The sequence below is a fragment of the Cetorhinus maximus genome, chromosome 11 (genome assembly GCF_964194155.1).
Source record: "Cetorhinus maximus chromosome 11, sCetMax3.hap1.1, whole genome shotgun sequence".
NCBI lineage: Eukaryota > Metazoa > Chordata > Chondrichthyes > Lamniformes > Cetorhinidae > Cetorhinus > Cetorhinus maximus.
In genome coordinates this window covers 95,389,214-95,402,622 of record NC_135889.1, presented here as the reverse complement: position 1 = coordinate 95,402,622, position 13,409 = coordinate 95,389,214, and the positions used below count along the sequence as shown (strand labels likewise).

Below are 13,409 nucleotides of genomic sequence, written 5' to 3'. Positions count from 1 at the left end.
ACTATCCTGCTGCCAGGGTTTACAGGCGACGATACAGCTACCTCACTATGTCGGAGGTACAATGCTGAAGGAGGCTCCATCTCTCAAGGGGGACAGTGACCTCTATTTGCCAGATGATCGGGCCTGAGATCAGCTCCGACTGTGTGGGTGGATACCCGATGCCAGTGGCTCTGAAGGTCACAGTGGCCCTAAACCTCTATGCCTCCGGCCCTTTCCAGGGCTCAGTGGGGGATCCGTGCGGAGTCTCTCAATCAGTTGTCCATAGTTGCGTCAAGCTGGCGACAGAAGCTCTGTTCAGGCGGATACTGACCTTTATTCATTACCATATGGATGAGGCCAGGCAGGCTGAGTGAGCCAGAGGCTTCGTGGCCATTGCTGGCTTCCCCCGCGTCCAGGGTGCAATAGACTGTACACATGTGGCCATCAAGGCGCCAGCAGGTGAGCCCAGTACCTACGTCAACAGGAAGGGCTTCCACTCCATGAACGTGCAGATAGTGTGTGATCACAGGATGCTGATTCTACAAGTCTGTGCAAGGTATCCAGGCAGCTCCCATGATGTGTACATCCTCAGACACTCCCAGGCGCCAGGGTTCTTCATTGCTCCAGCCCAGCTGGATGGATGGCTTCTGGGTGACAAGGGCTATCCCTTGAAAAGGTGGCTCATGACGTCTCTTCGCCATCCAAGAACAGAGGTGGAGCAGCAGTACAACATGAGCCATGGTTCCACAAGGGCAGTGGTAGAGAGAACCATAGGTCTTCTCAAGGTGCGCTTCCGATGCCTGGACCATTCAATAACCCCCAGATCGTGTGTCACTGATAGTGGTTGCATGCTGCGCTCTCCACAGCCTGGCAATGGCAAGGGGGGACCCACTGGAGGCCACAGATGATGAATCCAGATGTGAGTCAGAAGAGGAGCACGGTGAGGAGAACGCTGAGGTCGTGGAGCCAGACCTCAGTAACCTTCAGGGAGGCAGGGACACCTTGATCCAACGCTCCTTCAGCTAGGCCGCCAAATAAGAATGACCACCTCATGCCAGGGCTGCCTCATCCATCGTGGATCTGAGAAATGACTCTTTCCTTGGCCCCCAAGATACACCCAGTGCCTGTGCAATAAAGGTTCGAGCCATCTATGTCCAGCATTACATACTGGCCTACCCTGCACCTACAAAATAAATGAAGCAGATTCAGGCCAATAACACAAAAGCAAATTTAAATGTATGTTTGAGCTCACATAGTCTTGAACAGAAAGAAACCGGTGTTAGTAGTCACATCATTAAAAAAGAAAAAAAATGGGGGAACAAAAGATCACCCATGAGCAGCCCTACTTGTGCTTAAGGTGCTTTAAATTTATGGGTACTACGTCTAGGTGCCTCCCCCTTGCTGGCACCAGCATTGGAGACAGCCTGCTGATTGTGCTGTCCTGTTGGTCTTGATGACCATGGCAGCCGTCATCTTGCCAGTGGAGCCTGTGCTGGCCCCGCCTGGGAGGGAGCGGCCAATGTTACGGCTGGCATCTCCCCAGTTGCGGCAGCCTCATTGGATGTGACGGTCACTGGTAGAGGGGTGAAGGAGCTGCTTCCATCATCTGGAGCACCCTGAGAGGAGCCCGAGAGATGACAAGCAGCTTGTGCGCCAATGTGAGTTCACTCTGGACCTCCCTGCTCACCATTGATTGGACGAGCACCTATCTGGGATACTGGGTGCCCCATCCCTCGCACATGGACACTGACTAGCTGAGGTCAGTGCCTGTGTGAGAGCTTGCAGGTCCTAGCACATCCCCAGGAACCCCTGATTCTGTTCCTGGAGCAGCCTCTCCATGAGAGTCGCTACTCTCTTCATGGAGGAGGCAGTGTGCTCGGCCATGTGGTTCAACACTGTGCTCATGCTCTGCAGGGACTCCTCCACAATGGAGAACATGGCATGCATGTCCGCTTGGATGTCCGACAGACACCCCACTGGATGTCCAGCATCTGCTGCCTAACGGACAACTCCAGAGGCCCATCATCAGCCTTCGACTGACCATCGTCCTGGTGCCCAGCAGTCCTCCAACTGCCAGCACTCTGGGCAATCTCTGCCTCCACCTGCACCTCAAGCGAGTGTGAAGTGCCCTCACCAATGTGCACCGAGATACTATCTGCTGATCTAATGCCCACCAAAGTGCTGGTATCTGCGCTGGTGCCTGCTTCAGAGAGCGAGTGTGACCCAAGTGCTTGGGGAGCATGGTGATCCTCTGGGGTCAGGGGTGGCCCTTCAAGGTCCTCAGTGCAAACGCCTGCTGTTGAACCTAAAAGGGATAAGAAGGGCATGCCGTTAGTTAAAGTCTTCACACTGTCATTGTGTATGCCAGGCACCATGGTGAGACAATGGGGATCTGCATCATGGTGTCCTTGTTTTCAGTGATCATTGGGACTCCAGGTTTGAGGCCCACACCAATGAAGAGGCTGCACTGGTATGGTTGCACAAGCTGAAATTCTCACCTCAGTGCACAGCACTCTTACCTTTGTCTGACAGCCCAGCCTCACCGCGGCTGCTAAACCGATTTGCATGGTGCCTCTCGAGCTCCAAGGCCTCCTGCTCATAGCAAGAGAGGATGAGGAGGTGTGGGGGTCCTCCACCATTCCATGACCTCTCGATATTGTTATGGGATATCTTCTCCTGAAAGGAAAGAGTAGTATTGGGTAGTCCACTCTCCACCTGCAGCGCCATTGCAGCCCGGCCAACCCCAGCTGAGGAGCACCTTGCAGAACACATCCAAACCGTGGCCCTCGAGGCACAAGGCACTCAGTTAAAGCAGCCAGGGCTCACCCACTTGGACAGCTCAGTACCCATGCCAACACGGTATTCACCCTTCCTGAACGCAGCAGGTCATTGACCCAGGCGCGCCGCACCGTGTCGTGGCTGCTCACACAGGCTGGCACCTCCTCCCGTGCCCTCTTGCTGAGGTGCAGTGGCCTCCTCTTCCCATCTCTGGGGACAAAGGAGTCCCTTCTGGCAGCCACCTCCTCCAGGAGGGCAGCGAGGCACTGGTCAGAAAAACGGGGGGACCGAGTGCACCACCCCACCCCTGTCAACCTGCCCTCTCGCCTGGCGTTTCCTGATACTCTGGATTCCATCCTTGCAGTGGTAGGCAGGCAGCCTTTCTGGGACTGCCTGACCCATTTTTAATCAGGCCACCGGTCCACCATTGGACCCGGCGGCCAACAGGCCCTGCTCTCGCTTGGCCCTTTCCTGGCCAGTGACGAGCCACGTTTCACGTGGGGGACGGTTGGCTTCCCCCCTGCCTGCCCATGTCGAGCCCGCCCGACGAGGGCAAAATTCTGCCCATGATTGTGTGCAGTTCTGGTCGCCTAACTATAGGAAGGATATCAGTAAGATTGAGAAAGTGCAGAGAAGATTTACTAGGATGTTGCCGGGTCTTAAGGAGTTGAGTTACAGGGAAAGATTAAACAGGTTAGGACTTTATTCCTTGGAGCGTAGAAAAATGAGGGGAGATTTGATAGAAGTTTACAAAATTGTGAGGGGTATAGACAGAGTAAATGCGAGTAGGCTCTTTCCACTTAGATTAGGAGAGATAAACACGAGAGGACATGGCTTTAGGGTGAAAGGGGAAAGGTTTAGGGGGAACATTAAGGGGAACTTCTTCACTCAGAGAGTGGTGAGAGTGTGGAACGAGCTACCATCTGCTGTGGTAAATGTGGGCTCACTCTTAAGTTTTATGAATAAATTAGATAGATACATGGATGGGAGAGGTCTGGAGGGTTATGGACTAGGTGCAGGTCAATGGGACTAGCAGAATAATATTTCCGCACAGACTAGAAGGGCCGAATGGCCTGTTTTCTGTGCTGTAGTGTTCTATGGTTCTCTATGGTTCTATGATTGCAAATAGTCTGGACTTTTGCCTTTCAGTTTTCCAAAGAACTTCATCCCACAAATGAAATGCATTTTAAATTAAAATTGAATAACATTGTAAATGTTTATACTTGCACAACGGTCTCTTTCTGAGGGAATTTCCCAATCGAGTGCATTTATTGTTTGTCTCCTTTAAAGTAATTTGGGACTTCCTCTGATTTGCCTGCCTTATCGCAAAAAGGGCTCATTGATGTTTCGTGGGAAGTTTTTCTCTTTATTTGTTATACGTTAATGACAGATAGGTATGAGCTGAAGTACACAAGTGCTAAATAATTCTGCCTTTCATCAGTGCCCTTAATAGGATAGTATTTTCTTCATGCTATGTGATTTGGATAATATGCCTATCAAGGAATCTGTTTGTTGTAACATTAAGCAGCCTTCCCCAGTGACTTTAACCACCCTATTAGCAAGAGAAAAAACATTAAAGTAAATTTACAAAATCACACAACATAATTATACATGAGGAAGGACATTTGCGCGAATTTTAGCCTGTTCTACAATGTTCATTAAAAGCTGCAAACATTCATGGTGATAAGCAGCAGACAGACCAGTTACTGTGTAATGTTTCTGAACAGCTGTCAACAGTCACACTGAACAATACATTAGTCACAATGACCGGCATTATTAACATTTTGAAGAATTGTGTTTGATGTGTTATATGTCCAGAAATGCTCTACGACTGTGTTAAATTTGCAAAATTGGCCACTCATTTAGCAGAAGCTCAAAGCAGACATTCTTAAATCCTAAACTAACACGCTTTGTACCAAAAATCCTAAATTTTGAAAAGTGGCCTCTTTGAATGTGTGCTTGTACTTTGACATTTTACAATATTTGAACAACATACTGTCACATTTTATTGTGTACCATTTTGTAAGTTGTCTTTACATTTTTACATTGTTCTGCTCTTGGTAATTTGACCTATTAAATACATTTGGAACAACTAAACACTATTTTCTGTGAACCTCATGAACAAGTATGGGGGCACGAGGGGCCATAGGGGGTGGTGGGGTGCAAGAAGGGCATGGATGGGGCATGCAGAGTGTGTGGCGGGGGGCGCGGGGGGTGGTGTGAGGGTTGAAGGGCTTTCCTGTTAGTACTATAATTGGAACAGAGCCTCACAGCACCGAGGCGGACCTTTTAAGCATCCCGTCTCAGCACCTGGCAGCCTCTGTGGCTGCCTCTGAACTTTTTCCAGGGCTGGGTGATACGACTGCAGCCCACTCCCACCACCACCACCCCTCCTTGTTACCCCCCCACCGTGACAATGAAAATTCCATCCTTGTGAGCACTTTCTTCTGATGCAGGTGGGCTGAGCCGGGGATTTTCCCCACTCCCGCTAGCCACCTTGTGTTTTTTTTTTAATGAGCTTATGTTTGTATAAGTTAACATTCAGTTACTGGTCATTTTAGCTATGGCATGCGAAAGATGTAGACTAAAAGTTGTGGGGCTAGGAATTAGTCTTGGCAGCAGTTTAAACAACAATGACCACCTGTTATAATTGCTGCCCCACATTCAGTTCTATGGAAGTCAATGGAACTGTATATTAGCTGGGTGTATAACAGGCGGTCACTACAAGCTGTGCATTTTCTGATACTACCCAAGATTAATTTCTACCCCGTGGTAAGTAAAGCAGATATACACTGTACCAAAGTAAATGAAAAAGTTACAGAACATTTACCTAGAGAGTAAGACCAGTGAAGATAATTTTGGAGACAAACAGAGTTAGGGTACACTTTTTAGGATAATTTAAGATACAAAAGGCACAAGAAAATTCAGACTTGCGAAAGTTAAGGGTCTAAAAGTGCAGACAGGGACAGTGGTTTCATTGTTGCTGTGGTACTTCTTACTCCAAAAGGTGTCGATGAAAATCTCCCCTCATCAGTCAGTCTTGCCACCTCGTGAAGAAGTTATGCTTTGTCAGTTCAGTACTTTTGTACAATTGGGCTATTGTCAACAGTAAATGCACCGTGCAATTTGCTGCCATTATCATATTTTGGGCACTTCAGCTCATCTTATCTGACTCTAATGGATCTAAGATTCTCCCTACTAATTCTGAAGCCCCTTTATTTCAGAAATAGTGAGACATGTTATCACTCTACTACCCATCTCTTTTTTTCAGATTTGTGTTTTCATTTGTGCTCATTAAGTTAGGGAAAGACATTAGAGGAGAATACTCTTTCTGCTTTTGATGCCAATATAAGTTCAATCACCCCAAGATGCGGTATGACACTGCTGGCAAAGAGAGCACAGCAGAAGAACAACAAATGATGTTCTGCAGTAATAACGTTTTACCATTTATTACCAGCACCCTTCCCTAATATGGAGTTATAGATGAACATCTACTAGAGGTGGGTGGAATTTTCTAAGGCCTTGTACCTTTGGTAGGGACTCCGCATGCAGTGGAGGCTTCATTGGGAAATCACAGGTGTTATTCTCAAGAATTTGCGCCTGAGGCCCTGGCCATTACACAAGGTCTTGGAATGTTCCATCCATTCCATTTGGTCTTCGCACCTTAGGTGAGAAACAAGGACTCTGTGTATATATTGTGTCCAGCAGTAAATGCATTATGAAGTACTGGATGGTTGGGAGTCGCAGCGTTTAGAAAACAGTACCTACTTAAAAGGAGTAAAAGCAGAAAATGCTGGAAATACTCAAGAAACAGAGTTAACGTTTTAAGTCAAAAACGACCCCTTCATTAGGACAAAATTAGAGATACATAAAAGAGTTCACAGGTAATTATATACCACAAGAACATAGGACAGAATTTTACAGCCCCCTCCCCCCCAGGTGGGTTTGCAGGTGGTTGGGGGTGGGGGATGGTGGTGGCAAAATTCTATGGGTGACATTCCAGCTGCCTAGCTGCCTCCACCATCTTCGTTGCAATTTTACTGATGGCGGGTGAGGCCTAGGACTACCCACCCACCCTCGCCCCAGTTGAGACCATTAACCAGCCATTTAGTGGCCACTTGCTGCACGACCACAATTTTCTGTCTGGTAGGGAGGTCAGCGAAGGGTGGGGGTGGTGGTGGCAGTTGAATGTGGGATAGCCTGCTCTGGCCTCAGGTGGGAAAGGAGGGTGGGGTGTGCCTCCTTCATGGTCCACCTTTTCTGATTGAGATCCCCTCCATCAAGGTCTTCCCCCCTCTCCCCCATTTCCCCTACCCTCTAGGCCTGTGCATCCCCAGTCCACTCACTCTGCCACCTGTCCCGGCCCCAACAGGAACAACAAGAGCCCTCCAGACTTACCTTTCATCCAGCCATTTGTTTTCTGGGACTGGATGCAGCCCTAGCAATGGCCACCAGTGGCTGACTTGATAAGGAGGGAAGGCCCATCTGCAGCCAATTAACACTCCTCGTAGTGGTAAATGGCTGCGGAGCAGCCATCCGGAGCAGTGGCAAGTTCCCGCCACCCATTAAATCCTGTCCATAGTCATTTGAATAGATTATCACGATCACCTGAAGCTGTGTATTAGAGTTACAACTTGAAATTACTCATTGTTATCTGTTTTACACGTAGTTTGACATTTTGTGATTTATTCATTTTTGAGTGTAGTATTGTATTAGGAGTTGGAATATTACCCCCATCAGTATGTTCCATTGATTTGACGCACAAGGTCATTCATACAGAAAATGGGCAGAATTTTAACGCTGGTGGGATTTTACGGTCCTGCCGAAGTCAATAGACTTCTGAACGGCTTGCTGCATTTTACACCCTCGCTCCCGCGACGACAGGCAGGAAAGTTCCGCCCAAGGGATGACAAGACTGCAGTTTTATTGACTAATGATCTGCTGGTGATTAACAGGAAATTTTCTGCCCAGTTAATTTGATACAAGCTTTTCTTTGTCGACAAACAAGCTTTGTTCCAGCACTGAACTGCCATAATTGACGGCTTTCTTGGCCATAGAACAAGTACACCTGTCATTCATTATGTCCGGGGCAAGATGTCATGCTAGGGTTTTGTGATCTGGACTTTGTGATTAGACTTTTACAATGTTTACATTGTATCAGATTCTCTTGGACTACCCATCACTATAATCGCCAGCTTTATTTCTCCATTGTATGGCACACGTGTACTTCTTGTTTAGAACTGTGATCAGTTCGAGAAGTTAAGGTACACACAGTTTAAAACGGAGATTATTAAAAATAGGTTTTGCACTTCTTATCATGTTGTGAAGGACGGAACTGCCTGTGTTTACTTTAAATTAATCAAAATTAAGCTTTTTAAAGCACTGATGAGCAAAATTTATATGCTGTTAGAATGTTTCTTTTTCAATATATCGAGTTAATGTTCCCTGCCATTCAGATTGATTGTGATTATTTTTCCCTTTTTAAGATCAGCCTCCTGAGATTACTGATCTGGAGAATGGAGGGCTGTGTGATATTCGAATCTACGAGTGCAACAGTATCAGAGTATTTGGCCTAGGCTTCAGAGACTCTCCTGATCTCCAATGTGAAGTTACCACTATAAAGGTAAGGGATATATACAGTGATTTGGAAGCATGGGAATAATTTTAGAGTCCCCCACCCGTGGGTTTACAGGTCAGGGGGACGTAAAATTCCCAGGGTGACCTTCCCACTGACTTCCCGCATGCCCCCACCCTGTATGCAATTTTACAGTGGGGCGGGTGAGTTCCAGGGCCACTTAAGGGCCTCTTTTAGTTCACCCTCAATTTTGAGGCTGGCAGGAGGAGTTCAGGGACAGGGGCAATGCCCGGTAAGTCACCCTGCACGAGCCTAGGGCAGGAAGTGGGGATGCCTCTCTCAAGGGCCCCCTTTCTACATCGGGTGCTCCATGCATCCCCGGCCTCTCCATCAATACCCCCACCCTGTCTCCCCAACCCCCTGGGCCTCACACCACCTCCCCGCTGAGAGAACCCCTGAACTTACCTGGTCGTGGACTCTGGGTCTTAGAATCTAGAGAATGTTTGTACTCCTAGACCTGGCCACTGCTGCCATTGGCGTTGCTAGGATTACAGAGCTGCTGGCCAATCAAATTGTCCATCAGCTCTCTGGGGTAGAACTTGTACCTAGGTTAGGGGCGGTAGTCCAGTTTTCAGCCAATTAACACTCCATAGAGTGTTAAATAGCTGAGGGGCTTTTAAAAAAATTATTCTTTCATGGAATGCGGGCGTCACTGAAAAAGCCAACATTTGTTGCCCATCTCTAATTGCCCTTGACATTACAAGACTTTGTCTGCAGGTGTGATGTCCGGTAGAGGCAAAGGTGGTAAAGGTCTCAGTAAAGGCGGTGCTAAATGGCACTAGAAAGCCCTTCGAGATAATATCCAGGGAATCACTGAACCCTCCATTCGCCGCCTTGCTTAATGTGGAGACATTAAATGCATCTCCAGCTTCATTTACGAGGAAACTCACAGGGTTCTCAAGGTCTTTTTGGAAAATATCATCCGGGACTCGGTTACCTACATGGAACATGCTAAACACAAGACTGTTGCCGCCATGGATATGTTCTGTGCCCTCCAGTGCCAAGGGTGAATGAACTCTGTATGGGTTTGGTGGTTGAGGACTATTAACAAAATCATCTCTAATTGCCCTTGAACCAGGTGGCTTGCTAGACCAATTCAATGGGCAGTTAAGAGTCAACCACATTGCTGTGGATCTGGGATCACATGTAGGACAGATTAGGTAAGGAAGGTAAATTTCCTTCCATGAAGGACACTAGTGAACCTGCCAGGTTTTTGCAGCAATCAATGATAATTTCATGGTCATCATTACTGTGACTAGCTTTTAATTCCAAATTTTTATTAATTGAATTTAGAATCTACCAGCTGCCATGGTGAGATTTGAACCCTTGTCCCCAGAGCATTAACCAAGGCCTCTGGATTACTAGTATAGTGACACCACGCCATCATCACCACCAGCTACCATGATCAGCGTGGATCCATTCCCCGCTGACTCTTTAGGGAACCATCCAAAAATATCCTGCCCATTGTGTCCCTTTAAAATCTCTTATCCTTAGAGTGAATAAAACTGTAAACATGATTGGGCAATAACAGAAACTACAGCCTTACTCAAAAACTGTAGAATTTGTGAACAATTAAGGGGTGATGAGCACTTTTTTAAAATTACATTGATTGTGTAGCATCTGCAGGCAAAAATCTGATTTATATTGAAGAAAAAATCTATTGCCTTTCTGCAAAGATTTATGGGACAATAGATGACAGGGATCTTTTTCAAGGGCATACAAGTTGCTGAGTAGGTTTTGCTGCATAGCTTGTGCACATGCAGTGTGAACCAAAAACCAATGAAGGCCACATCCATTCTCAGCTACATCCTAACCATCTGTTATTATCTTGTAGTCTTAGGAGTAAGGATGGTTATCTCATGATGCTGACCACACTGAAGAATGTAAATTGTGCAAGGACTGGCTAATCAAATGAACATTTTTATTAATGGCTTTTTGCAGTAAAACCCCACAACCTTGCTGTAGGTTATGTAGATGTCCAACCTGCCAGTAATGTAAAAATATCTGGTACCAGCTAAGATCAATTAAGTCACCACATAAAGATTGAAAACAAATCTTTACTGATCAGGAGAGCTTGGTAATAGTCATGAGGGATTTCAACTACCCTGAAGTTAATTAGATGGAAGAGATAGGTTAAGGGGATAAGCAAATGGAGTCCGTATAGGACTCCAGCACTCCTTTCTAGATCTGTGTGTTAGAAGCCCAATAAGGCAGGATTCGTTATTGGATCTATGAATGGGGAATGAACTAGAGCAGATAAGAGTAATAGAAGTAGGGGAACACCTAGGAAATAGTGGCCATAAAATAATATTCTAATAATTGAGAAGGACATAAGCATGACAAAAACCAAGGTAATAGGTTGGAGAAAAACTGATGTTAAGGGGAAGACAACAGGGCTAGGGAAAATTAAATAGACAACAGTTTTTCTATTCTTTCATAAGAACATAACATAAGAACATAAGAACTAGGAGCAGGAGTAGGCAATTCAGCCCCTCAAGCCTGCCCCGCTATTCAATACGATCATGGCTGATCTCATTTCCGCCTCAACTCCAATTTCCCATCCTCTCCCCATAACCTTTCAACCCATTACTAATTAAAAATCTGTCTATCTCCTCCTTAAATTTATTCAGCGTCCTGGCATCCACAGCACTCTGAGGTAGTGAATTCCACAGATTCATGACCCTTTGAAAAAAATAATTCCTCCTCATCCCTGATTTAAATCTTCCACCCCTTAGCCTAAAACTATGGCCTCTCATTCTATAATGCCACACAAGGGGAAACATCTGCTCCACGTCTACTTTGTCTACCCCCTTTAGCATCTTATATACCTCAATTAGATCTCCGCTCATCCTTCTAAACCCTAGCGAGTATAGGCCTAAACTGCTCAATCTCTCCTCATAAGACAAGCCCCACATCTCTGGAATCAATCTAGTGAACCTCTTCAGAACCGCCTCCAATGCAACTACATCCTTCCTCAAGTAAGGGGACCAAAACTGTACACAGTACTCCGGGTGCAGTCTCACCAATGCCTTGTACAGTTGTAACAGCACTTCCTTATTTTTATACTTTATTCCTTTAGCAATAAATGCCAAAATTCCATTTGCCTTCCTTATTACCTGCTGTACCTGCATACTAGCTTTCAGCGATTCATGCACGAGGACACTCAGATCCCTCTGCACTGAAGCATTCTGAAGTTTCTCTCCATTTAAATAATAAGTTGCCTTTTTATTCTTCCGACCAAAATGGATAACTTCACACTTATCCACGTTAAATTTTGGCCCATTCACCTAATTTGTCCATATCCATTTGTAAATTTCTTATTTCTTCATTGCAACTTACTTTCCCACCTATTTCCACATCCTTTCAGAGGATGTGGATGTCGCTGGCAAGGCCCGCAGTTGTTGCATATCCCTAATTGTCCTTGAGAAGTTAGTGGTGAGCCATGTTCTTGAATCACTGCAATCCGTATGATGTAGGTGCACCCACAGTGCTGCTAGGAAGGTAATTCCAGGATTTTGACTCAGCGACAGTGAAGGAACGACAGTATAGTTCCAAGCCAGGGTGATGTGTGACTTGGAGGTGAACTTGCAGGTGGTGCTGTTCCCTTGCATTTGCTGCCCTTGTCCTCCTAGATGGTAGAGGTTGCAGGCTTGGAAGGTGGTATCAAGTTGCTAAGGTGCATTTTATATATAGCACAAGCTGCTGCCACTGTGCATTGGTGGTGGAGGGAGTGAATGTTCAAGATGATGGATGGGGTGCCAATCAAGCATGGGATGTCCTGGATGGTGTTGAGCCTTTTGAGTGTTGTTGTAGCGGTACTCATTCAGGCTAGTGGAGGATATTCGATCACACTATTGACTTGTGTCTTGTAGATGGTGGAAAGGCTTTGGGGAGTCAGGAAGTCAGTTACTCTCCACAGAATTCCCTTGCTTCTGACATGGCCTTGTAGCCACATTATTTGTATGGCTAGTGCTGTTCAGTTTCTGGTAAATGGTAACCCCCAGGATATTGATAGTGGGGAATTCAGCAATGGTGATGCCATTGAAATTCAAGGGGAGATGGTTAGATTCTTTCTTGTTGAAGGTGTAAATTGTGTGATGTGAATGTTACTTGCCACTTATCAGCCCAAGCCTGAGTATTGTCCATGTCTTGCTGCATATGGACATGTACTGCTTCAGTATCTGAGAAATTGGGAATGGTGAAAACATCAGCAAACATTCTCAATTCTGATCTTATGATGGAGGGGCGGTCATTAATGAAGCAGCTGAAGATGTTTGGGCCTAGGACACTACCCTGAGGAACTCATGCAGCGATGTCTTGGGACTGAGGTGACTGGCTTCCAACAACCACAGCCATCTTACTTTGTGCTAGGTATGACTCCATCCAGTGGAGAGCTTTTCCCTTGATTCCCATTGGCTTCAGTTTTGATAGGTCTCCTTGATGCCACACTCGGTCAAATGCTGCCTTGATATCAAGGGCAGTCACTCTCACCTCACCTCTGGAATTCAGCTCCTTCATCCATGTTTGGACCAAGTCTGTAATGAGGTCAGGAGCCAAGTGGTCCCAGTGGAATCCAGACTGAGCATCAGTCAGCAGGTTATTGCTGAGTAAGTGCCTCTTGATAGTACTGTGAACGACACTTTCATCAGTTTGCTGATGATCAAGAAGAGACAGATGTGTTGATAATTGGCTGGATTTGATTTGTCCTGCTTTTTGTGGACAGAACGTATCCTGGATGGATTTTCACAGTGCTGATAGATGCCAGTGTTGTAGCTGTGCTGGAACAGCTTGGCTAGGGGTGCAACGAGTTCTGGAGCACAAGTCTTGAGTATTGTTGCCGGAATGTTGTCAGGGCCCATAGCCTATGTAGTATCCAGGGCCTTCAGCCATTTCTTGATCTCTCGTGGAGTGAATTGAATTGGCTGAATACTGGCACCTGTGATGTCAGTGGACCTTAGACACAGGCCGAGATGGATCATTCACCCACACTTTTGGCTGAAGTTGGTTGCAAATACTT

General features: G+C 46.4%; 1 protein-coding gene across 2 annotated transcripts in view; it reads left to right on the top strand.

The window, feature by feature from the left end:
• LOC144686786 (von Willebrand factor D and EGF domain-containing protein) overlaps positions 1-13,409 on the top strand; it is a 309,526-nt gene that overhangs the window by 178,857 nt on the left and 117,260 nt on the right. For both annotated transcript variants that reach the window (XM_078552492.1, XM_078552491.1), the window contains exon 13: positions 8,244-8,380. In XM_078552492.1, the coding sequence (XP_078408618.1) occupies positions 8,244-8,380 (137 nt within the window). The remainder of the gene's footprint in view (positions 1-8,243; positions 8,381-13,409) is intronic.